General features: G+C 43.0%; 1 protein-coding gene across 4 annotated transcripts in view; it reads right to left on the bottom strand.

The window, feature by feature from the left end:
- Positions 1–1,930: 1,930 nt before the first annotated feature.
- Positions 1,931–23,808, bottom strand: part of TLR5 (toll like receptor 5) — a 29,013-nt gene continuing 7,135 nt past the window's right edge. Inside the window, exons 2-4 of one of the 4 annotated variants that reach the window (XM_040552797.1) lie at positions 14,182–14,329; positions 8,883–8,982; positions 1,931–5,628 (exon numbers count right to left, since the gene is read on the bottom strand). In XM_040552797.1, coding sequence (XP_040408731.1) covers positions 3,042–5,624 — 2,583 coding nt within the window. In that variant the 5' untranslated portion in view covers positions 5,625–5,628; positions 8,883–8,982; positions 14,182–14,329 and the 3' untranslated portion in view covers positions 1,931–3,041. Of the gene's footprint in view, positions 5,629–8,882; positions 8,983–12,782; positions 13,541–13,571; positions 14,330–23,808 lie in introns of those variants that run through there. The other 3 variants (XM_040552796.1, XM_040552798.1, XM_040552799.1) reach the window with 3 other exon arrangements.

Raw genomic sequence — 23,808 nt, 5'->3', positions numbered from 1 at the left:
GAGGTTTGTATGATGCTGTGCTTTCGATTTTTGATGAAAATAGTGGTGATGACACACTGATGTTTTTAGTTGTTGCAGAGCAGTGCTTGCACAGAGCCGAGAACTTTTCTACTTCTCCTGCTGCCTTGTCAGTGAGGAGGCTGGGGGTGCACAGGGAGCCAGGAGGGCATGCAGCCAGGACAGCTGGCCCAAACTGGCCAAAGACATATCCCATACCATATGATTGTAGAATCACAGAATGGCTTGGGCTGGAAGGGACCTCAAAGATCATCCAGCTCCAACCCCCTGTCATGGGCAGGGATGCCACCCACTAGACCAGGTTGCCCAAAGCCCCATTCAGCCTGGCCTTGAACACCTCCAGGAATGCAGCATCCACAGCTTCTCTGGGCAACCTGTGCCAGTGCCTCACCACCCTCTGAGTATAGAATTTCTTCCTAATATCTAATCTAAATCTCCCCTCTTTTAATTTAGAACCATTTCCCCTTGTCCTGTCATTATCTGTTTGAGCTAAGAATCACTCTCCATCTTTTTTATAAGCACCCTTTAAGTACTGAAAGGTCACAATGAGGTCACCCCGGAGCCTTCTCTTCTGTAGGCTGAACACCCCCAGCTCTCTCAGCCTTAGCACCTTATAGGAGAGGTGCTCCAGCCCTCTGACCATCTTTGTGGCCTCCTCTGGATCCTCCTTTAACAGCCCCACATCCTTCTTGTGCTGCAGGCCCCAGACCTGCATGCAGCACTCCAGGTGGGGCCTCAGAAGGGCGGAGCAGAGGGGCACAATCACCTCCCTCAACCTTCTGGCCACTCCTCTGTTGGTGCAGTCCAGGATGCAGCTGGCATGAATTTCTGGGCTGCAAGCTCGCACTGCTGGCTCATGTCAAGCTTTTCATCCACCAGAACCCCCAAGTCCTTCTCTGCAGGGCTGCTCTCAGTGACTTCTTCTCCCAGTCTGTGCTCATGTCTGGGATTGTCCCAACCCCATGTGAACCACACGAGGTTAAACAAGTCCAAGTGCAGCACCTTGCACTTGGACCTGTTTAACCTCATGTGGTTCACATGGGCCCAATCCTCAAGCTTGTCCAGGTCTCTTTGGATGACATCCCTTCCTTCTCTGGTATCAACTGCACCACTCAGCTTGGTGTCATCTGCAAATTTGCTGCACTTGATCCCACCATCTATTGAACAGTACCAGTCCCCAGACAGACCCCTGAGGGACACCACTTGCCACCGACCTCCACCTGGACACAGAGCCATTGACCACCACTCTCTGGGTGCGACCCTCAAGCCAACTCCTTTGTCCACTGAATGGTCCACCCATCAAATCCATCTCTCCAATTTGGAGACTAGGATGTCATGTGGGACCGTGTCAAAGGCTTTACAGAAGTCCAGGTAGATGACATCAGTTGGTCTTCCCTTGTCAACTGATGCAGTCACTCCGTTGTAGAAAGCCACCAGGTTGGTCAGGCATGATTTGCCCTTGGTGAAGCCACGCTGGCTGTCTCAGATCACCTCTTTGTCTTGCATGTGCCTTGACACTGCTTCCAGGAGGATCTTTTCCATGATCTTGCCAGGCACAGAGGTCAGGCTCACCAGTAATGATGTTATGTTCAGCAACAAAAGCTGGGGTAAAGAAGGAGTAAGAAGGGGACATTTGGAGTGATGGCATTTGTTTTCCCAAGAAACTGTCAGGCGTGATGAGCCCACTTCCTGGAAGTGGCTGAACACCTGCCTGCTGATAGGAAGTAGCAAATGAAGTCTTGTTTTGTTTTGCTTTGCTTGTGTGTGTGGCTTTTGCTTTACCAGGGGGCTTTGTTTCAACCCATGAGTCTCACACTTTTACCTTTCCGGTTCTCATCCCCAACCCACCTGGGGAGACTGAGCGAGTGGCTGTGGGGTACTTCATCTGCTTGCAGAGGTTAAACCACGTTAGTGACAGGTCAGACTTTTATTAAAATGACCCCGAGCAAGCCCCTGAAGATGCACACCTGAGCAAAACAGTGATAAAATATTTAGAGAGTAAATAGACAATTATGATTCCAGAAAAAATATTTCAATAGAACCAGAAAAAAAATAATCTTAGAATTGATCAGGACACAGGATGTACAGAGAAAAACACGAATGACACACAAAAGTTATCTTCATTTTCCACCCACAGAATGTGAAATCTGCCTAGCAGATACTGTGCTATTGGCCATATCACTGGTGTACAGCCCCCATGGCTGCTGAGGTAGTTTCTTGTTTGTTTTTCAAGATGGTTTGTTTGGTTTTCCAGGCTTGCTTCAGATCTGTAGGGGATGCTCATTTCTCTCTGCAGGGCTGGAGGCAGCTCAACTGAGAAAGTGCCAGACTGAAACAGCAGCAAATGAAGTAGCCCAATGACTGTAGTTTTACCACCAAACAGAGAAGTTGTGGAGGGGAAGGGGATGAATGTAATTCAAAAGTTGTACATTGCAGTTGAGAAGCTGTGGATAATTTAATAGAGAACAAATAAATAAGATCCGTGTAACACTGATTTAAAGCATAAAGGTGTAAAGCACTAATGCTACTTTGAAACAGGGCATGAAAACTTACAGAGTTGAGAAAGCGCAGGAGCAAGTAATCAACGAACCAATGATCATGTTAGGCTATACATGAAAACATATGCGGGTCATACACAGTACAATGGACTCTTTTTTTAGAAAAAAAAAAAAAAAAAGTATGGGCTTCCTCCCTTTCTCCTCTCACTGAAACAGAGACCTGTAAGTATGTAGCACTCTGTAAGTAGAATTAAGTTGTTTGAAACTAAGCATCCAAAATGTGAGAAATGTGAGACATTTGTGATTCATTAATTCTTCTGAAAATGGGTGCCATAGTCCATAAAATAATTTCACTTCCTTGTATTTGCTGGTTGCTTTCAAGTTGTTTCTATCTTTAGTAGGATTAAAACTGAAAGTTATGTTTCTACCTGCTTCTTCATGGAAGAATGAAGCAAAGCTTCTGTTTCTTCCTGCCATGGCACAGCTAGAAAGAGGGTATCCGGAAAGCCAGCAACCCATACACTGTCAATGTGAGAGTGTCGCTACAGTCTGCAGCTCTATACCATCGACATCCCTTTGCACTTTTTTTTCCTTCAGAATTTGGCAAGAAAGGTTACTTAAAAACCATTCTATATCTTGATAATCTTCAGGCCATTGCAGATATTGACTCCTTTGTAAATAGATTCGAATTGGTTTGTGCTTCATCAGTTGATACTGAGAAAGTGACCCAACTACTACCATAATGAGGACATCTTTCAGATCACTAAAGTACCTGCTCTGGGCAAAATTAAAGGCTTCCACACACCACCCATCTTTGAGAAACTGTCTGGTCACAATGCAAATTGTTTTTCTGCTGTTCCAAATGGCATCACGAATATTGTTGATATGTTCTTCCCCAGGCAAGAAATCTCGTTCCTCAAAGCACAAGGTAAATCTGTTTTTATCAAAATACTGTGAATCCAGGTGCTTTAGCAAAGAATTCTGGACCCATTCAAAATCATTTTTGCTGTAGCACAAATATGCATCATACTTGTATTCACTTGTATCTGCTGCTGGTGGATGGCTGTCTATCATTTTTTTTGTGATAGTTTTATACCAGACAAAACAAATCCCCCGACAGCGAGTAAAAATGATGGCTGCCATTAAAAACATTAGAAGGGTGATGGACGTGAAGACGAATACTGAGAATCTGAGTGTCTGCTGGAGTTCATCTTCATTGCAATTATATGTCAGAAATGACAGTGGTTCCCCTGCCAATGTAGGTGGGTACACACAGTACCTGTCAGACTGTGAGCCAGCTAGAGTCACATTGGTTTCATTTAGCCACACTGTTAGGCTCTTTAAAGTACAATCGCAGACATAGTTGTTATGTGATATATCCAGAATACTCAAAGACATAAAGATTTCAGGCTCAGGGGAAAAAAGCTGGTTTCTAGACAAGTTTAGGTATCTTAGGCTTTGTGGAAAAATCCCAGGAGAGAGATGAGACAAGAGGTTGGAAGCCAGATTAAGTCCTTGTAGAGATATTAGGCCTCTAAAAATTCCCTGTGGAAGAGCACTAAGGTAGTTGTTGTTCAGAAGTAGAACCTGAAGTTTGGACAGTGGCTTGAACACATCCAAACATGAATCTCTCTCCCACACAAGCTGTAACATGTTTTCTCCTAGATCCATAAAAATTAACTGATTGTTTTCTATAACAGTAACACTTTTCTCACAATAAGAGATGCGATTCTGTTTTAAGAAGATATACTGTACACCTGGAACTCGGAAAAGAGTATACAGTTCACCCAGATCTGCCAACCAATTTCTCTCTAATTCAAGATATGTTGCAGCTATTTCTGTGCCAGCTACAGATGTTAACTTATTGTCACCTAAAAAGGCATACGTCAGATGCGGAAAGGAAGGGAGTTTTTTAATGGCGTTGTCTCCGAGATTGATTATTTTCAGATTTACTAATTTACTGAATGATTTTTGACCAATCATCCCAATATGGTTTTGCTGCAAATCAATGTACATTACACTGTGTAGCCCCTCAAAAGTATAATCATACAACTCACCTAAAAGATTACTTGAGAGATTGAGAATTCTTAGTTTTCCCAAGCCAAAAAATGCTTGCCTTTGGATTTGATTCACCTTGTTTCTGTAAAGGTTTAGTGATTCCAGATTACCAAGGCTTTTGAAGATTAGTGAATTGAGAGAGAAAATGTAACCATTGGAAATATCAAGCACATGAAGATCACTTCTTGCTAGCCCTGTAAATGTATCCTCATCTGGATTTTTTAAGTTATCGAATCCAAATCCTGAGCCCATTGTATGAAAGCTAAAATTTAAAGTATCGATTCGAGTCCCTTTAATGGCTGTACAGAAATACTGGACTTTCTCTGTGCTCCAGCCATTATCACTAATGTCCAGTAAGTTAAATGTAATATTTCTGAAAGGATTTGGGCATTTGGCCCAGACCGTTTCATCAGTCTTATATAAACTAGTACAACTGAGACTAAAAAATGAAAAGTGTTTTCCTTGGAAGCTGGTAAGATTGCTTTCACACAGGTTGGATATGGCATTGAATTTCAGGTTCACACTTTTCAAGACTGTTAGATTATAGAATAAGGAATGAGGCTGAAGTTTTGTGATTTGGTTCCCTGAAAGATCCAATTCTTCTAATGAGCTCAAATCTTGAAAGTAACGCTCCTCCAGGATGGAATCTCCAAGGTTGTTCTGAAACAGCCGGAGTACAGTCAGACTTGTCAAGCCCACAAAAGCATCTAGATCCAGCTGAAGAACCCTATTTTGTCCTAAGTCTAAGACACGAAGGTTTGGCAGGTTCCTGAAAGCTTCTTTTCCTATGTTAACGGGAAAGACATGTTGTGTTCCAATTTCCAACACTAACAAATGCTCCAGCAGTGGAAATGAAGTTGCAGTCACTTGTCTGATATAGTTGAAACTTAGCAAAAGCTTCACGGTATTCTTTGGCACAGGTGGAATACCTGTGAGGTTGCAGAAATAATACACGGCGACTTGAGCTTCTGAATAACAGCTTCCAGATGCAAATATATCTCTAGCTAGTGATATTCCAAAAACAAGTAAGAGCTGTTGATGTAACATCATGAATCTGTATGAAAGAAGTGAAAATAGTAAGCATTAATTCTGCTAATGACTATCTGCAATAAGTTGTATAGCAGCTTTTTAATAGTTGTAGAATAGAAGACTAATGTCATGCTAAAAATTACTAGTGATTTGGATTTATCCTTTCTCTGAAGTCTAATAAGCATCATCTGATAGTCTCAGAAAATGGATCCTAAAGAGACGTGAGCACCTCTGATATGAAAAGTAATTCTCCTGATCTGCATCTTAAGGTCAGCACCAAAACCCCAATAGTTAAGTGACCAATATCTTGGTCTAGCTATTTAATTTGCATCATGGAGGTGACAACACTGGTATATTAGCTTAGTTCCGTAATTGGTGATCCAAACAGGTTTAAACAGTTTGGATTACTAAAGTATAAATGCGGTCATCCAGTCATCAGAACAGGGCAGGCCAGTGCTGCCCTCTCCCTCAGCTCTCTCCTTGTGAGGACAACGATGCTATCTGGAATGTAGGTTGCTATAACACAGTAGTGCCTAACAGCCATGAATTTTTAAAAGGGGAACTTCATTTAAGGCTCTGTGACTCAGAGGTTAACCCTGCAATGTGAAATTGTTCTTGAAAGAGTGGTAAAATAGTTTTAGAATAGGCAGGTGCAAGGCTAACAGTGAAGGAAAAGAAAAATGTGGCAGCCTGAAAACAGTGCTGCAAGATGTGAAAAACTACATTTGCTGAACTGTAAATTCCTAAGTTATTGCAAAAAGGTACATAACATAATTTATGCAACCCGATGATGAATACATTTATTAATTTATTCACACACTGAATTTTCCATGCGTTATACCATCTGTCGGCCTGTCTCTCTCAGACATAAATCTCTTCAAAGCAAGGAAAGTCTTTTTCATTGAGCATGTTACAAAATAAAACAAATTATTAGCACTGAAGTAGTTGTTTATGTACTGTAGTTAAAAAAAAACAAACAATGTTAGCTAAGGTTGCAACCATCTGCCTCTCCTGTTTAAACAGCATTATTTGAAATGATTTACTGACTGACAACCCAATGTAAGATTTTTTCTGACTTCCAGCAAAAATCTACTTAAAAACTGGTAAACGTGAGCAAGCAAATCCCCTGGTGACTATCTAACAGCTACATGGTAAATCTATTTCAGAGAGGAAAGCGAGTTCGGCTTTGACCCAGTAATTGAAAAGAGGTAAATCCTGTTAATTATTATGATTTAAGCACACTGATTCTTTAAAGCACAAGTACAGAATGCTATGCAGAATTTAGGACTTGAACTAAAAACATCTTATGCTTGTTGCTGTCATACAAAGTGCACGGACTTCTAGGAAATGAGGAAGTATGTCAGTAGAAACCAGTCTGATATTCACATTTCAAATACCAAAGGAAAGACCTAGACATTTTTATAGACTCCTCAAATAAGAATTACAAGGTTATAATAGTACAATGAAATCTCATTAACTTTGACACTATCTCACAGAACCTAACATTTTTTGTTGATGTTCTCAAAGTCATCAGGTTATCCCGAAATCTGAACTTGCAAGCATCTAACCATTACGATTACTAAGATGAGTCTGTAAATTTCCACCTTAAGGGCTCAAATTTCAAGTGGGAAATACACACCCTACAACTTTGTATTTCACATTTTTATCTTGTCAGTTTTTAAGACAGTTTCATGGTTTGGGTCAAGACCCAGTTCTTGAATGTGAAAGAGATGATGAATACAGGATAGAGTGCTAAATTCCAAAGTTCTGGCATTCAAATTTCATTCACATTTTGTCTTAGTAAAGTGTTTAAGACTTGCTCCAAATAAAAGCAAATTGCAGGCAATAAGTATCAAAATTCTTTTAAGAGATTTTAACTGTATCTATGGGGAATTATCCATAATACTACAAAATAATTATATTTTTTACCCTCTTTTTAAACTTAACATGCACTGTTGAAAGGGGACATTATAAATAGCCAGCTATATAATATTTAAGTTACTACAAGATATTGTAGGTTATTAAAAAAAGACACAGCTAAATATATAGCAAGCAGATCATTATTTTACAGATGTTTAAATTCCATTCCAGGTATTTGCTCAAATGCTATAGCTGTTTTTTTTTTGTTTGTTTGTTTTTTTAAGTTTTGGCAAAGTCATAACATTAGCAAAACTGATGACACATAGAAAGTACTTTGGAAGTCATCATTTAATATAAATGTATACCAACTTACCACAAGAAAAAGCTCAAAATGTTTAGAGTGGAGCTATGAGAAAACATTGTTTATTATTTTTAAATTAAAAAATGTACCTTGATTTTTACTATCAGAAAAAAAAAAAAAAAGGTAAAATATTTTAACCACCTCTGCTTTTACATTTTATCTGCTTCTCTATATTATTGTAAGTTTAAAATCTCTATCAATCTCTTAACAGTCCTTATACTCCACCTCAGCTCAGGTTTGGTGACAAGGAAGGTTTCATTTGTAAACTGTTTGCTCCCTCAATGTTTTCTGCAAAAGCTACTACCTTTTCCCACAGATCTTGGCTCTTCATGAGCAAGAGCAGGATGCTAGCAGCGTAATGCCTGTTACTGTGCTTGTGAAGACAAAGGTTTTTAATGTAATAGAATCTCCCTATCTAGTACTTCGTACAACCCTTCACCATTAGGTACATTAGTAGCAATAATATAGGTACATTAGTACCTATAAACTTTTGGGAAGAATATTTTTCCTACAAAATGACCATCATCCCATTCAGTTACATGCATGTGCTTGGAGATGAAGGATTGTATAAATGCTTAATTTGTTATTGAAAAATGGAGCAATGAAGTTTAGAGAACAAGAGCTCTGCATGTGGGGTTTTGTTTCATTCTACTTCATTGATGTCAGAAGGGGTAAACAGTAAAGGGAAAGAGAAAAGTAGCAGGAGGAAGAGAAGGAAAAACACAGCAAATGCTTTTGGGGTGGAAAGTCCTTAGCAGGTAAGTTTCTAAGCAATGGAAAGAACTTTTACAATGCAAGGTGAATATTCAACCTAGATCTAAAAGCAGCAAGCAAATGCACACAGAATGCAAATATTGTAGTTTTTGGCTTGGACTCCCTAGGAAGTGTGCATCTTGATCAGCAAAGGCAGATTCAGCTGCTTAGAGTAGTCTGGAACTGATCTATACCATTGCACTACTTTTTTTTTTTTTTTTTTTAAAGTAATTTTTGTTAACATGGTTTTAAATCACCTAGAAACCTTCACCAGAACAACAAAAAAGGAAGGGAATTGACAGTACCTGAGAGTGGATGTTGTAGTGCTGCCTGTCCTTCTCAGCACAGCTGTGTGCACCTTAGGACATCGACAGAAGCTGTCAGCGAGCAAGGCCTGAAGTATAGCTGAAAAGAGGAACTAAGACTGTCACCTTTTTTATGTACACAAGTCAGGAAAAAGTTAGAATAACAGCTATTCTATGGAGAGTTGCAAAGCACTTGCCATTTCCCCTTCCATGTCCCCGGCAAAAATGCACTGAGTCCACATAAATAAAGAATGGGTTATGTACCCTATTTTTCTCCTTGCTGATGGCTGAGAATGTTCACTTGCTATTTAAAAAGTGATACAAAAGGAAAATTTCAGTCTCAGAAGTGGTTTTGCACAGCTTTTAGTAGCATGCTTACTCTCCTCAGCAACACCTCCTGTTTCCGCCACATAACCTAGGTCAAATATGAACCAGCACAAGCCAGCTCAACTGATATGCACTTTTGTACTCATGAAAATAATCATCTGACCTAAATAGTTCTGAATTTTCAGCCAGAGCTTTTGGGGAACAAAACATCAGAGGTGCTGGCTAACTGGACAGGCTCTAGAGAAGAACAGTTTGATACAATTAACAACAAGCTTTAAAGAGTTTAAGATTTTTTTCAGTAACTTATTGCAGTGACCATGATATCCTCCTATGGAGAATTTCCCTAGATGATGACTCAGTCAGAGGAATTGTGTTGCCCACCACAAGACCAGACTGCTTGAAATAATTCCATACAGATGAAGTCTTGTGATCAAGAATACTCGTAATTTAGGTGTGTGGGATGTGGTCAGCAGGTAAAGACTAGACAGAGGTAAAGCTAGTAAATTTTTATTTATCTGCACACACACACACACACAAAAAGGATGTGAATTGTTTGCTCATGCTAACTTTCACAAAAACATCTAGGCCATTTTCTGTAGGCCACTGGATCACAGGTGAGTGTTGTGTATATATAATAAAGGTACCAACAAAGTGCTCCGTGCAGGCTCCCCCAAGGATGTAAAGCTGTTGCCTTTTCACATCAGCCTCCAGAGGGTCTGTAACTGCTGTGCAAGGCTCCTCAACCTTAGGTGCACCTGTGCAATGGCTGCACATACTGGGAGCAGCAGAAGGACATGGTGGTGCTGTGTAGGTTGACTAGCTGAAGGAAGGGCCTTTTGGATCAGATTTTGGGGGACTTGGCTGCCTAAATCCTATTAAGTTCATATGAATAGAAAAAATTGCGTTTCTCAATCTCATTCTTCAGTTCCTGGGTCCCTTGCTGCCATACAAATGAAAGAGCCTCCCTATTCTGTTATACCTCTGTATCCACAGTCATGTCACAATTCCACAGAGGAGAGAGTCATTTCTACTTCTTGGAGAAGTGCAGAACAAGTTAAATATCCTTATCTAATATTCTTACATGATTTTCTTCACTCACGGTGACACTTATGGACATCTTTCTAAGAGACTGGTTATACACACTGACTGTGAAGGACTATCTGTATTTATAACTTGGTAAAATTTCTTAGGAAAAAAAAAAAAAAGACCTTCAAAGAGCACCCTATTTCTTTTAATCTCACGGTAAACCTGCTGACAAGGAGTTTGTTTACAATATTTACCTAGGCCATAATAGAGATCTTAAAAAATACATCACAACCTGTAAGCCCTTGTTCTTAGATTGGCCAGATAGACAACTGCTATTGTGAAAGTATGTATTGCTGCTGTTATCCCATTAGATCAAATCTACCTACTGAAACAAAACCAAAAAAAAAAAAACAAACCCCTCCAAGCTTTTGTCCAGGCTGTAAGCCATCCCAATATATGCATTCGTGCTTATAAAAAATGTGCAATGTAAACAAACTGTACATATGGGACCTGTCTAGTCAATTACAACCTAAAAAAAAATCATTCGTTAGATGATTAATGAATGTGCCCCTTTGAAGCCCCTGAGCCTCTCCCTTAAGCTGCTAGGACACTAAACTCAAATACAGCATTTTCCAACTTAAAATCAGAGAGCATATTACAGGGCAAGTGAGTACTGAGACAGTTCTTTTCACGGGTGGGGTCGTAAGGCAAGAAGTCATTATGCGATCAGACAGAGCAGAAGGACCATAAAAAACAGCCACTGGTCTGGGTAATCAGGAGCTACATATTGGATGGAATTATCTAGATCCTATTCATCATTTAGATTCATTTTGATATCCCCTCAGATTATATGATGAGACGCAGGCATGCACACTTCAGAGAGAGTGATTCCTCTGTTCTTCTTCTGTTATTACAGTTCTTTAAAACAACGTGGTTTCCAGAAGGGCAGGGAAAAAAAAAAGAATATATAGACTAAATCATTCTCCAGTCCATTTCTCTGGGGGACAGGAGCAAACCAGACAGATGGGAGAAGGGGTGCTGTAGCCCCAGACTCCAGCTCCTGGAACCGTTTCGAGTGTCTCCCTCCTGAACAGAGGCAGCCTGCTTTTCTGTGCTTGAGCAGCCAGCTGGGTGGTTATTGCAGCGAAGGGACCTAGTGCTGGGCACTGGTCCATCTGTCAACCCCAGGCAGCCCAGGCTGCTCTGTCACTGTGTCTGATGGGGGATGATGAAGGCAGAGAGAGCCTCAAATAGGCTTGAGAAGAGGACCAGCAAGGTTTCTTACGCTCTTCCAGGTTGTAAAGAAATGAACTTCTCAAGGCTTCAGTGAGGACAGCAAAGATTCCTGTTTTTTCAGCTCACTGTTATGGTTGCTTCCGACACTTGCTCTCTTGCACAAAGCACTTTTGCTCAAGAATTCTTGCCTCATACCCTGAATCCATCTTGACTTCTTTTTCTTTGAAAGTTAACGTGATAGCTGCCTGGTCTAGACTAGAAGCCACTCCAGTGAAGCAGCATTTCCCTTGAGAAACCAAGAAACGTAGCTATTGTTTTGGGCTGTGTTTTTCACACAGAGGATTTAGCTCAGGGACAAAAGGGCCTTTTTTTGCCCCCCCCCTTTTTTTTTTTTTTTTTTTTTTTTTTGTGCTTGCAGGGTAGTTAGAAGCAGCCAAATTTAAAACTCTCACCTGGAAAAGATCAAAGAGATCATAGGAAGTAACTATCAGGAATGACAGCTGAATTGGAGGTTGCACTGTTAAACTTACAGGAGGCCAGCTTTCAGAGAATTGACAGAAAACCTTGGGGAAGGGGCAGCAAATGGAGACACAGCATTCAGACTAACTCCTAGGATCACAAGCAGAATTTGGTATAGCCTTAACTACAAAACTAATCTTTTTATAAAGCCAAGCAGCACTGTCTTGACAATGAAATAGTGGCCAAGCATAAAACAGCAGTAAGTAGCTGAAGTCAGCAAACATGACTAAATGGCTACTTGGAAGGGAAATGGCACAGTAGCCACTCTTTCACTCCTGGGACCCAATCTGGGCAGAGTATTTATTAAGGAATTTTTAGAAGAGTGTGGAGACAGGTGTTGATAACAGATAACAAAGATGTTTGCTTTCCGCAAGTATGTTTTTAAAAAAGCAAGCAAAAGATAACAAGCTGCAAATGGCCAGTGACAGAAGAACCATAAATGTATTGAGAGACAGACAACCAGTCTGCCCAGCATTTAAGTGAAGTTAAAAACCTCCTCCACTCCTTCCTGGAACTGAGGTGTTGAAATGATACCTTCTGGATTTCTTTGCAATAGGTCTTAGATTAGAATAAATTTGAGTTAGCTCCAACTCATCGGTGGAGGAGCAAAAATGTGGAAGTTGTGCTCACGAGTACAGGTGACTTAAGTTTATGCTGCAGAACCTGTTGTGCAAAGGAGACATAGCAAGCAAACAAGGTAGAAGAGTAGTGAGACTGCCTGAAACAGTTACTGCATTGAGGAAGTCTCCAGTACCCTGCAACACCAAACCTTTCCGTATTACAAATACCTACCTATTAACTGCGGAACACTGGTTATTTTCGTCCGGAGGCACTCTCCTCCTCTTCTGTTACTGCTCTTTCACCTCAGTGAATAACATCCAAGATTCATTAAAGACCTGTGTTTCTGCCTAGTAGGGGGGGATGCTCTGCACAGGGGCCAAGGGAAGAGGGGGGGAAGAGATCTGCTCTGAGCACATTTTCCACAGCCTGACTGCACACATGTTCACCCAGAAGGCATCCTGAGAAAACAGCCTGGAGGCCTTTCTTGCCCTTCCCGTTACGTGGAAGCTAGTTCCTGGCTCTTACTGTCTCAATCAGCTTCTAAAAGTTCTTGCACAGCAACATAGCTTCAGAAAGAAGCCGAAGAATGGCAGAAAGCCTGTTGCCAGTCAGGAGGAAGGAAGGCACATGTCCTCGGGCAGAGGACAGAGCTGAGTGAACTCCCTCATTCCCTGGCTGAATGCTCCCAGCAATAAGCCACGGAGTTAAAAGGGTACAGTGACGGCTGACCACTGCGTTTTAAAACAAATCAGCAGCCACTGCCGCATTTTGGACAGCCACAGCTAGAAGGATACCTGCATCAAAGCACTCGTGCAATGGAGCCAAAGGGGATGCTGACTGCTCAGCCCCGCCCGCCTCCCCGCGCCGCTGGGGAACGGAGCTCCCCGTGAGCTCTGCAGAAGCGGGGCTCAGCGCTCAGCGCTCAGCGCCCGGCCCGGCTCGGCGCCCACCTGCCTGCGGCTGAGCCTCCCTCAGCGAGCGGCCCCGGGCCACCCCCGCCACCCCGCCGCCCCCACTCACCTCCACCGGCCCGGCCCGGCCCCGCCACCCCGCCGGCCCCGGCCGTTAACGAAAACCCCGCCGGACCCTGCTCAGGGCCGCGCCTCCCCGGGCACGGCCGCTCCCAGCCGCGTTTCCCAGCCCCCCGGGGTGGCTGCGGGTAGGGGCAAGCGGATCGGCCGGCAGCGGCTGGCCCCCGGCACGAGCTGGGAGAGCGCGGTGCGGAGCCGGGAGCCAGCAGCCCGGGGCCGGCCGTGCCCAGCTCCAGCGGCGCAGCAGCGGCAGGGAAGCAGCGGGCGCCCGGGGTGTCGGCGGGGTGGTGTGGCAACGGAACCCGAAGGAAAGGAGAAAGGCGCACAGGAGAAGTCGGCAGGGATTCACCGCCGGCAGGTGAGATGGCTCGAAGGGTGGGAGCCCTGACCGGCTTCCTGGGAGCGGCCGCTAGGTGTCGAGAAGGGGGTCCAGCTTCACCCGGCTCCTTCCAAAGAAGCAATTTAATGCGTGTAAGGTGATCCCACCACCTCACCTCAGTCTAAACAACGTAAAAATTGTGTTTGTCAGCTGCTTGGTGCCTGAGCTGTTCCAGCCGATCTTCTGCCGGTAGAAAGACCCCCACATCTCCGTCTCTTACCTCCAGCACTGCTTGCCCTGGGATGTGCGCTGCCTCTAACCAAAGCCTGCTGCAAGCCGCTGACCCTTTGCTCACAATCTTAGCCTATTTCTGACGGTCATTCTGTTCTATTTCCTTCAGTGCCTTACGCAAAGCAGTATGCTTGTGCCTACAAAGGAAGTTGGGATTGAAGGATAGTTCTGTAGCTGAGCTGATTTATTTGCCCGTTACTGTAATTCTTGAAGAGGAATCTAAACTACAGGAATGAAAAGAGGTCTAAAAAAGAGAAGGCATTTTTATTCCTATATAGATACATAGTAATTTAAGTTTTTATTTTTCACTTAAAGATGTCTGGAAATTGATGCCGTTTGTAACAGTGCCTGTTTCTTAGGTTTTGCACTTGGCCAAGCCAAGTAACTTTTTAGCACACTGCTGCCTGGCCATACCCACAGCTGTGAGCTGGGGATTTAGTTGCATTGCATGGGAGAAATAGGTTCCTAAAACAGTGGATATACAAATTACATCATGTTAACCAAAGCATGACCTAATCTGGATAGTTGGAAATGCAGAACCAAGGGTCATGTCTTAAGATTCACCTGTTAAATAAAACGAGTCTCACCTCTGTTGGGGGTTGCACAACTCTAAACCTGTTTTGAAGACGAATGCCTAAGACAGCCTATACTCAAAGCTTCCAGGAAGTTGTAGCACTCCTCTCCTACACCTACACTCCATGGCTAGCTCACTCCTTCCAGAACCTCTCTTCTCTTACTAGGATCTGAATGCTGCTTCTGTCCCTGATGTGCCACAATGTCCCACCAGATCAGATCATAGGATATCTAGATAGGAAGTTCTCACTCTGTACAGACGAAGCTGTTCTGCTTTATGTGGAATTGATTGGGCCAGAAATGACACCAAAGTGCCTCTCTTCTTGCTGCTCTTTTTATTTGTTTTTGTTTTTGTTTTTCATTTGTTTTTTTACTCTTTATTTCTAATATTTATGTCACTTTTGTATTAGGTACTTATAAGTAATAATACATATACGTATTTTAATTGTATCAGTGCAGCTCTCTGGTTGCCTGTGATCTACTCGTTAAATCAGGTGAGAGACTGCAACACACCCAGGCACTGAAGCAATAGCTCAAAGGGCACTGAAAACAGGGCCTGTGTATCTGGAGATAAGTAATTTTGCTAAACTTGGAATAATTTAAATGAAACACAGGGAATCAGACAAAGCCAAATAAATCAGTTTATGAAAAGTCCTATGAAATTCTGTCAGATGACATGGGATATCAAAAAAGTGTTTTGTTCAAATTTCCAGTGTGAGGAAATGGTTGAGATACTTATGCCAAAATATATAATGCTAATTTTCTGTTCAGTCCTGCTTTTCTCTCTCGTAATTGTATAGACGGAACTGGGTGCCTGAAGCTCTGTGTATTTTCAGTACTGATCTAAGCCGTAATTAATAGGAAAAGGCAGTAAAGATGTAGTTAAGTCTCATGTCTACCCAGCCTGCCACCACAGCACTTCTTTGCAGGTGGTGACAGTAAGACCCAGTGACAGGATTTAGTCATGTTTGCACATACCTCACCCTGTTTCTTGTGTGGATACTTTGCTTATCATTCCCTTGCTGTAGCTTGGATGGGTGGGAAACAAGTAGTTTTTTTTCTGTGTGCTGTCAACTTACGCCTCTAACTATTCATCCATATGCTTAAAAAGCTGAGGTATTTTATATTAAAGTTACTGAATTAAGGCCTAGAACCCAGAAAGTTTGGGTGCCCATTGAGCCATTTTCAGATTATGAATAAAAACTTCAAAAGTGTGTGAGGTAGCAGGTAAGCAGGAGTGTTGTCTTTTCATGGCTTTAGTCTTTGAGCATCGTTTATTTATTATATTTTGTATATTTCAGCACAGAAGCTTCTCACATAATGGCATAGTATTCAGTGCTGTTTGTTGTACAGTCAGTTCCTGCTAATAAGTAGTCACAAATTTACAGGAATTTACTTTGTGAAAGCTCTTGCCAAGTTTTGGTTGAAAATCCAACCTAGGACATTTTTAGGTTGATGCATTGACTTTGATTTACCACTGAACTATGCTCAAAGACTATTAGTACAAGTGAAATCTTGCTTCTGGATTACAGAATCACAGAATCACAGAATCACAGAATCGTCTAGGTTGGAAGAGACCTCCAAGATCATCTAGTCCAACCTCTGTCCTAACACTAACAAGACCTCCACTAAACCATATCACTAAGGACTACATCTAAACGTCTTTTAAAGACCTCCAGGGATGGCGACTCAACCACTTCCCTGGGCAGTCCATTCCAATGCCTAACAACCCTTTCAGTAAAGAAGTTCTTCCTAATATCCAACCTAAACCTCCCCTGGCGCAACTTTAGCCCCTTCCCCCTCATCCTGTCACCAGGCATGTGGGAGAATAGACCAACCCCCACCTCTCTACAGCCTCCTTTAAGGTACCTGTAGAGAGCGATGAGGTCTCCCCTGAGCCTCCTCTTCTCCAGGCTAAACAACCCCAGCTCCCTCAGCCGCTCCTCGTAAGACTTGTTCTCCAGACCCCACACCAGCCTCGTCGTCCTTCTCTGGACTCTCTTGAGCACCTCCATGTCCTTCTTGTAGCGAGGGGCCCAAAACTGAACACAGTACTCGAGGTGCGGCCTCAGCAGAGCTGAGTACATGGGGACAATCACCTCCCTAGACCTGCTGGCCACACTGCTTCTTATACAAGCCAGGATGCTGTTGGCCATCCTGGCCACCACAGCACACTGCTGGCTCATATTCAGCTGCCTATCAACCAGTACTCCCAGGTCCTTCTCTGCCAGGCAGCTTTCCAACCACTCATCTCCCAGCTTGTAGCACTGCTTGGGGTTGTTGTGCCCCAGGTGCAGGACCCGGCACTTGGCCTTGTTGAACTTCATACAGTTGGCCTCAGCCCATCGGTCCAGCCTATCCAGATCCTCCTGCAGAGCCTTCCTACCCTCAAGCAGATCAACACATGCACCTAACTTGGTGTCGTCTGCAAACTTACTGAGGGTGCACTCGATCCCCTCATCCAGGTCATCGATAGAGATATTAAAGAGGACCGGCCCCAGCACTGAGCCCTGGGGGACTCCACTAGTAACCGGCCTCCAACTGGATTTGACTCCATTCACCACAACTCTTTGGGCCCGGCCATCCAGCCAGTTTTTAACCCAATGAAGCGTACGCCAGTCCAAGCCACGAGCAGCCAGTTTCTTGAGGAGAATGTTGTGGGAAATGGTGTCAAAAGCCTTACTGAAGTCAAGGTAGATCACATCCACAGCCTTCCCCTCATCCACCAAGCGCGTCACTTGGTCATAGAAGGAGATCAGGTTCGTCAAGCAGGACCTACCTTTCATAAACCCATGCTGACTGGGCCTGATCGCCTGGTTGCCCTTCAAGTGCCACGTGATGACATTCAAGATGATCTGCTCCATGAGCTTCCCTGGCACTGATGTCAAACTAACAGGCCTATAGTTCCCCGGGTCTACCCTCCGGCCCTTCTTGTAGACGGGCGTCACATTTGCTAGCTGCCAGTCGACTGGGACCTCTCCTGATAGCCAGGACTGCCAATAAATGATGGAAAGCGTCTTGGCCAGCTCCTCCGCCAGTTCTCTCAGTACCCTCGGGTGGATCCCATCCGGCCCCATCGACTTGCGTACATCCAAGTGCTGTAGCAGGTCGCCAACCATTTCCTCGTGGATAGTGAGGGCCACATCCTGTTCCCCATCCCCTTCCACCAGCTCAGGGCACTGGGTATCCAGAGAACAACTGGTCTTGCCGCTAAAGACTGAGGCAAAGAAGGCATTGAGTACCTCAGCCTTTTCCTCATCTTTTGTAACTGTTTCCCCCCGCATCCAGTAAAGGATGGAGATTCTCCTTAGTCCTCCTTTTTGTGTTGATGTATTTGTAAAAACTTTTTTTGTTATCTTTAACGGCAGTAGCCAGATTGAGCTCCAGATGAGCTTTGGCCTTTCTAATGTTGTCCCTGCACAGCCTCGCAACATCCTTACAGTCCTCTTGAGTAGCCTGCCCTCTTTTCCAAAGATTATAAACCCTCCTTTTTCTCCTAAGCTCGAGCCACAACTCTCTGTTCAGCCAGGCCGGTCTAGTTCCGCGCTGGCTCGTCTTTGGGCACGTGGGGACAGACCGCTCCTGAGCCATTAAGATTTCCTTCTTGAAGAGTGCCCAGCCTTCCTGGACTCCTCTGCCCTTCAGAACCTCCTCCCAAGGGACTCTGCCAACCAGTGTCCTGAACAGCTCAAAGTCAGCCCTCTGGAAGTCCAAGACAGCGGTTTTACTGATCCCCTTCCTGACTTCACCAAGAATAGAGAACTGAACCATTTCGTGGTCACTCTGCCCAAGACAGCTCTCGACCACCACATCTCCCACCAGCCCGTCACTGTTTGTGAACAGGTCTAGTGGGGCACCTCCCCTGGTAGGCTCTCTAACCAGCTGTGTCAGGAAGCTATCTTCCACGCTCTCCAGAAACCTCTTAGACTGCTTTCTCTGGGCTGTGTTGTGCTTCCAGGATATGTCTGGGAAGTTGAAGTCCCCCACAAGAACAAGCGCTGACGATTTCGCGGCTTCTGCCAGCTGCCTGTAGAACTCCTCATCCGTCTCCTCATCCTGGTTCGGTGGTCTATAACAGACCCCCACCAGGATGCTTGCCTTGTTGGCCTTCCCGCTGATCCTAACCCATAGGGACTCAACCTTATCATTCCCAGCCTCAAGTTCCTCAACATCAAAACACTCTCTAATATAGAGAGCCACACCACCACCCCTTCTGTGCTGCTTGTCCCTTCTGAAGAGCCTATAGCCAGGCATTGCAACACTCCAGTCATGAGAGTGGTCCCACCACGTTTCCGTGATGGCAACCAAGTCATAGCCTTCCTGCTGCATGATGGTTTCCAGCTCCTCTTGTTTGTTACCCATGCTGCGTGCATTAGTGTAGATGCACTTCAGTTGGGCCATTGCCTTCTTTCCCGGCTTTGCCATTGTTCCCCCTGGTATAGCTCCAACAAGCCTAATTTCAGCCCCATCCCCCTTCTTTCCTAGTTTAAAGCCCTCTCAACGAGCCCTGCCAGCTCCTGGGCTAGGATCCGTTTTCCCCTTAGAGACAGGGACCCGTCTGCGGTCACCAGGCCGGGTGCCGAGTAAAGCGCCCCATGGTCAAAAAAAACAAAATTTCTGTGTTGGCACCAGCCTCTGAGCCACGTGTTAATCAGGTGGGCTTTCCACGTCCTCTCGGTACGCCTCCCTGCCACTGCAGGGATTAGCAAAAGTCCTTTTAATTCAATTATTAAAAACCTCTGAGTTTAAAATGTGTAAATCACATGACGTTTATCACACGACAATAAAAGATACCAATATATTCAGCTCGTATGCCTGTGTAACTCAGAGAGTAAAGAAACAGCTAAGTTGTCTGTTAAAGCAGCCTGTTACTTTCTCATACTCCCCCCCAACACACATCGTATTTTCCATAGCACTGTGCTGAAATCTTTAAATGCCTTCTTCCACAGAGGAATGTAATTCCAAATGAAACAGATGAAGGTGTTGCGTTTTGTTGACAAAAGGAACACCTACACAACTATGTCACAGTGTTCAGACACTTGCAAGAAATGATTGAAGCTAAAACAAAAATTGTCTTTCTGCCGCTGTGTCTATGTAGAGATACGTTTCCAGCTCCTCCTTTGTCTTTTGCAAGTCACATACATGTGGTGAGCTAGATACCTAGTAGGCAGGCTTACATGCAAATGCCACTGCCTGCAGTTCTGCTGAGCTCAAGTCAGACTCTTCTAAACTCTCTGACTGAGATCCCATTGGCACCATAACGGATTAGGAAAGATGTAGAAAGAAAAGATGTTTTCTGCACTGTGCACATGAAAACACCAAAAAATATAAGTAATTACTTACAAAATTTCACTGTGTCCTAGACAGTTGCAACTTCTTGACCTTAAGTACTGAGATACTCAATTTTAAGGATATAAGTAATTTCAAGAAAGTATCTTGTATGAAAGTTCGTTTATGAAATCCAATAAAAGCTTTAACAGATTTTGTAACAAATAGACGTTTGTTTCATATTTTGGTAAAGACTTCAACAGGTCAATAGGCTCTGTATTGTTATGGTTTATTACCAACTATGATGTCTTCTGTGGTTGTGCTTGTAACATTTCCAGTGTATACTACTCCAGTTTCAACATGCTAATAAAATATATTAATAATGTACAATCTTTATAAGCCATCCTAAACAGCAACTGTGTTTTAATCTTTACTGAAGTAAGATCCAGAGGTGTTCTCCCTTGAATTTAGTGGAGTGGATCTAATACTGAAAAAATGTGGCCCTTCTGTGTGCCAGTTATGCAAACGACATTTGCCAATTGTAATGAACTCAGGCAATGAAATTCTAAGAGCCACAGAAGGTTATGCATGGTGAATGACTAATGCCTTCTAAATTAAGATCTATAATTGTACTCCAGTGATTAATGCATTAAATTAGTGATTTCTTATATGTAAGACTCTTATCAAATGTATTTGTTATTGTACCTCTGGGCTCTCCTCTAATGTATAATATGCAGGTGAAATACACGATCATTTCCCACAGGTTTCTTCTAAAGCAGGCTTCCACCCACACAAGATCAACACTGTAATAAAGTCATTATTTCTGGAGACTCACATTTACATACCTTGCATAGATAATTAGATTAAGTCTCTTTACCTTATGAGTCTCAATTAGAATTATCATGTTAAATACCAAGAATTATTTGTTTTTTTTTTTTCTCCCACCTGGATTTCACAACAAACAGCCAAATCTGTGATCTTAGTAAACCTCCAGCTTTTTTTTTTTTTAAAAAAGCCAAAGCGTGGGCTGTTTTGAGTATTTGGGGAATTATTAAAGTGTTTTAGAAAGCTTTTATCAAAGCAGTGAGCTGAAAAGTTTGTCCACAGAATGGATAGAATAAGACAAGATACATTTCTACATGTAGAAAGATAATTATGCTCCATTTGTGCATATAGAAGGATCCAAAATGAGCCTCTCCAAGTGCTTTTTTTCAGTTGTAGGTATCACTAATTTTGATCTGATGTTGGTGAGCTCCATTCTTAGTGAGACTGAAGACTTCAGAGAGGCAGGTTTTTGCATTTATGTGCCTTTACAGCCTTGGCTACCACTGAGTTCAATCACAAGTATGACTATGTTAATATAAGCAAAGAAGAAAAAGGAAAGATCAGCAAGGTTTGATCAATTTATGAAAGTGCTCTACCAGTCTCGACATTATAATAATTCAACATATTACACTTCAGCTTAAAAAATCTGATATTTTCGTTTTAACACATGTTGAAAAGTGGAAGCAGACCAAAGTTTTGTCTTTTTAAATTAGTGTGGTCAGATCTTGGTAAAACAGCTAAGAGCTGTGCTTACTGTGCTTTGAATTCTGAAAAATAGCACAAAAATGTGGAAAAGGATAGTGATTTGAAAATGATTCTGCCACCTGATTCTCTCAAAGGTCTGTGTAGATTGTAAGAGGTAAAATGTGCTCGCATGCTTAAAACTGTAGTATCTAGCCTGCAGACTATACAGCCCACACTGTCTGACCTCCGCAGCTGTACAGGGCAATTCCCTATTTTGAGCACAGCTGCCAGGCCAGACAGATGTAGCTGTAAGTTCCACCTCTGGCCATGCAGAGTAGGAGACCTTCATTCAGGCAATGCTTGCCAGCCATTAGACTGTTCCCCCTTTTCTGCAATAAACAAATATATAAATACATAATATAAAAGCTGACCTGAAAGCTGTTTTTATATTAATCTAGTAATCTAAATACCTTTCAGTCTTTGTGACTGTACTAAATTGGTCTGTGATGGCTTTCCAACACTGAATTATCCAGCGTTTGTATGTGAGTGTACATATGCACACACTCATGCAAGCTCTGGTCTCTACCCACAGAAATGCCCCAGGAATCACACAGTGCACGCAGTATCAGGCAAAACAGCTGCTAAAGTGAGAGACCCAAAAAATAATTCCTGCAGTGTTAACAAAAAGAGAATATAAAGGTAAAACAAAATCCACTGCTAACACCAAAAGAAATGTCCCATGAAATTGAAAATTGCACATGCTGACAATATGCCAAGTTTCTGCATGTAACTAGGATTTAAAAGTCGGCACCTCCGAGAAAGCCATGTGAATCCTCTTGCACTCAAGACATCTATCATTTAACTTCAGCATATTCAACTGGGATGGCTGCATTGCTCCATTCCGACTGCTTTTCCAAATGTAAAAATGACAGCTGAATTGCCACATGTCATGATGCGCCATTCAAAAACACGAGGGCTGAGGAGAGCATCAGAAAAAGCACAGCAAATCACTTTTTACACTTCCAGGAACACTATTCTTTCTAGGATCTTCAAAGTGGTTTTTAGCAAAGTACATCATATCCTAGATAAAAGGTCCAAAGCATTTTTTCACACGGAATGATGTCTGCAGGCATCAGAAAAATAATCTGAAGTCTTGATACTAGCTCACACTTCTACTAAGAATCAACAGGAAGTGATCCACATAGATTCAAGAAGGAGGACAAGGACATTTTGGACAGCAAGCTGATTTGCTCATTAGCAGGCCTTTAAAATTGGTGGAGGAAGAGAATGTACCTGTAAGTGATTCAAAAGAACACCTGAATGCCAATACTTTAAAAAAAACAGCAGGGAAACACCTGTGAATCATCCCATAGGAATTAGGAAGGACTCCTCTAAAAAGGTGACACTGCCCGTAGCCCAGCTGAAGTGCCTCTACGTTGGTTTCCCCTGCATGCAGCAGGGAAAACAAGCAGGAGGAATTGGAAGCCACGGTGCAACTAGAAAATTAGGATCTAATTGCTATCATGGAAATGTGGTGGGACGAATCACACAGCTGGAACATTGGAATAGAGGGTTACAAGCTTTACAGGAGAGTCAGGCAGGAAAGGAAGGGTGGGCGTGTTGCCCTCTATGTTAAGAAATGTATAGAATATGAAGCTGTGCAGGTAGCAGGACCTGCTGTGGTAACACCACAGCCCTCTCTGGAGAGTGACCTGCCACCAGCTTCCTGTCCAACAGCAGATAATGGCATTGTCAAGGGTCTTACCTGCCAGGAAAGAAAAACATAACAGTTTTTCTTCCCTTCATTCCTCCTCACGTGGTGCCTGTTTTAACCAAGCTGTTTTTATGCTGACAGGAGGTTCTGGGACAGGAATAACTGGAGAAAGGTGTTAGAATGGGAGGTACCTCAGCAGATGTCCCATCGCTTCTGACTTCATCCACACCTGAGAGTCCACTCTGTTTGATATGAAATGCTTTTCACATTTGGATGGCCTTTTCTTGGATTTTTCCTATCTGTTTTGCTGTGGCAGCAGTTTCTGCTCATTTTGTGCTATCAGCAGAGGCCCTAAAATACTGCTCTTATCTACACCTGTTCCTGCCATGGAAAGTGCTGCCTAAGGAAATGAAGGATGCTACAGAGGCTGAGCAGAGGCTCTGACTCACTGCTTGTGAAGCAACTGTCACCTCAGAAATCATGTTTGTCTGAAAATAGCTTGCCATTTTAAGTAACCCCACGGGTTGCTGTTTTGTTGTTTGATTGTTTATT

Source organism: Cygnus olor, chromosome 3, assembly GCF_009769625.2.
Source record: "Cygnus olor isolate bCygOlo1 chromosome 3, bCygOlo1.pri.v2, whole genome shotgun sequence".
NCBI classification, from domain to species: domain Eukaryota; kingdom Metazoa; phylum Chordata; class Aves; order Anseriformes; family Anatidae; genus Cygnus; species Cygnus olor.
Note: the sequence above shows the minus strand (reverse complement) of the source record. Positions and strands in the feature narration are given on the sequence as shown.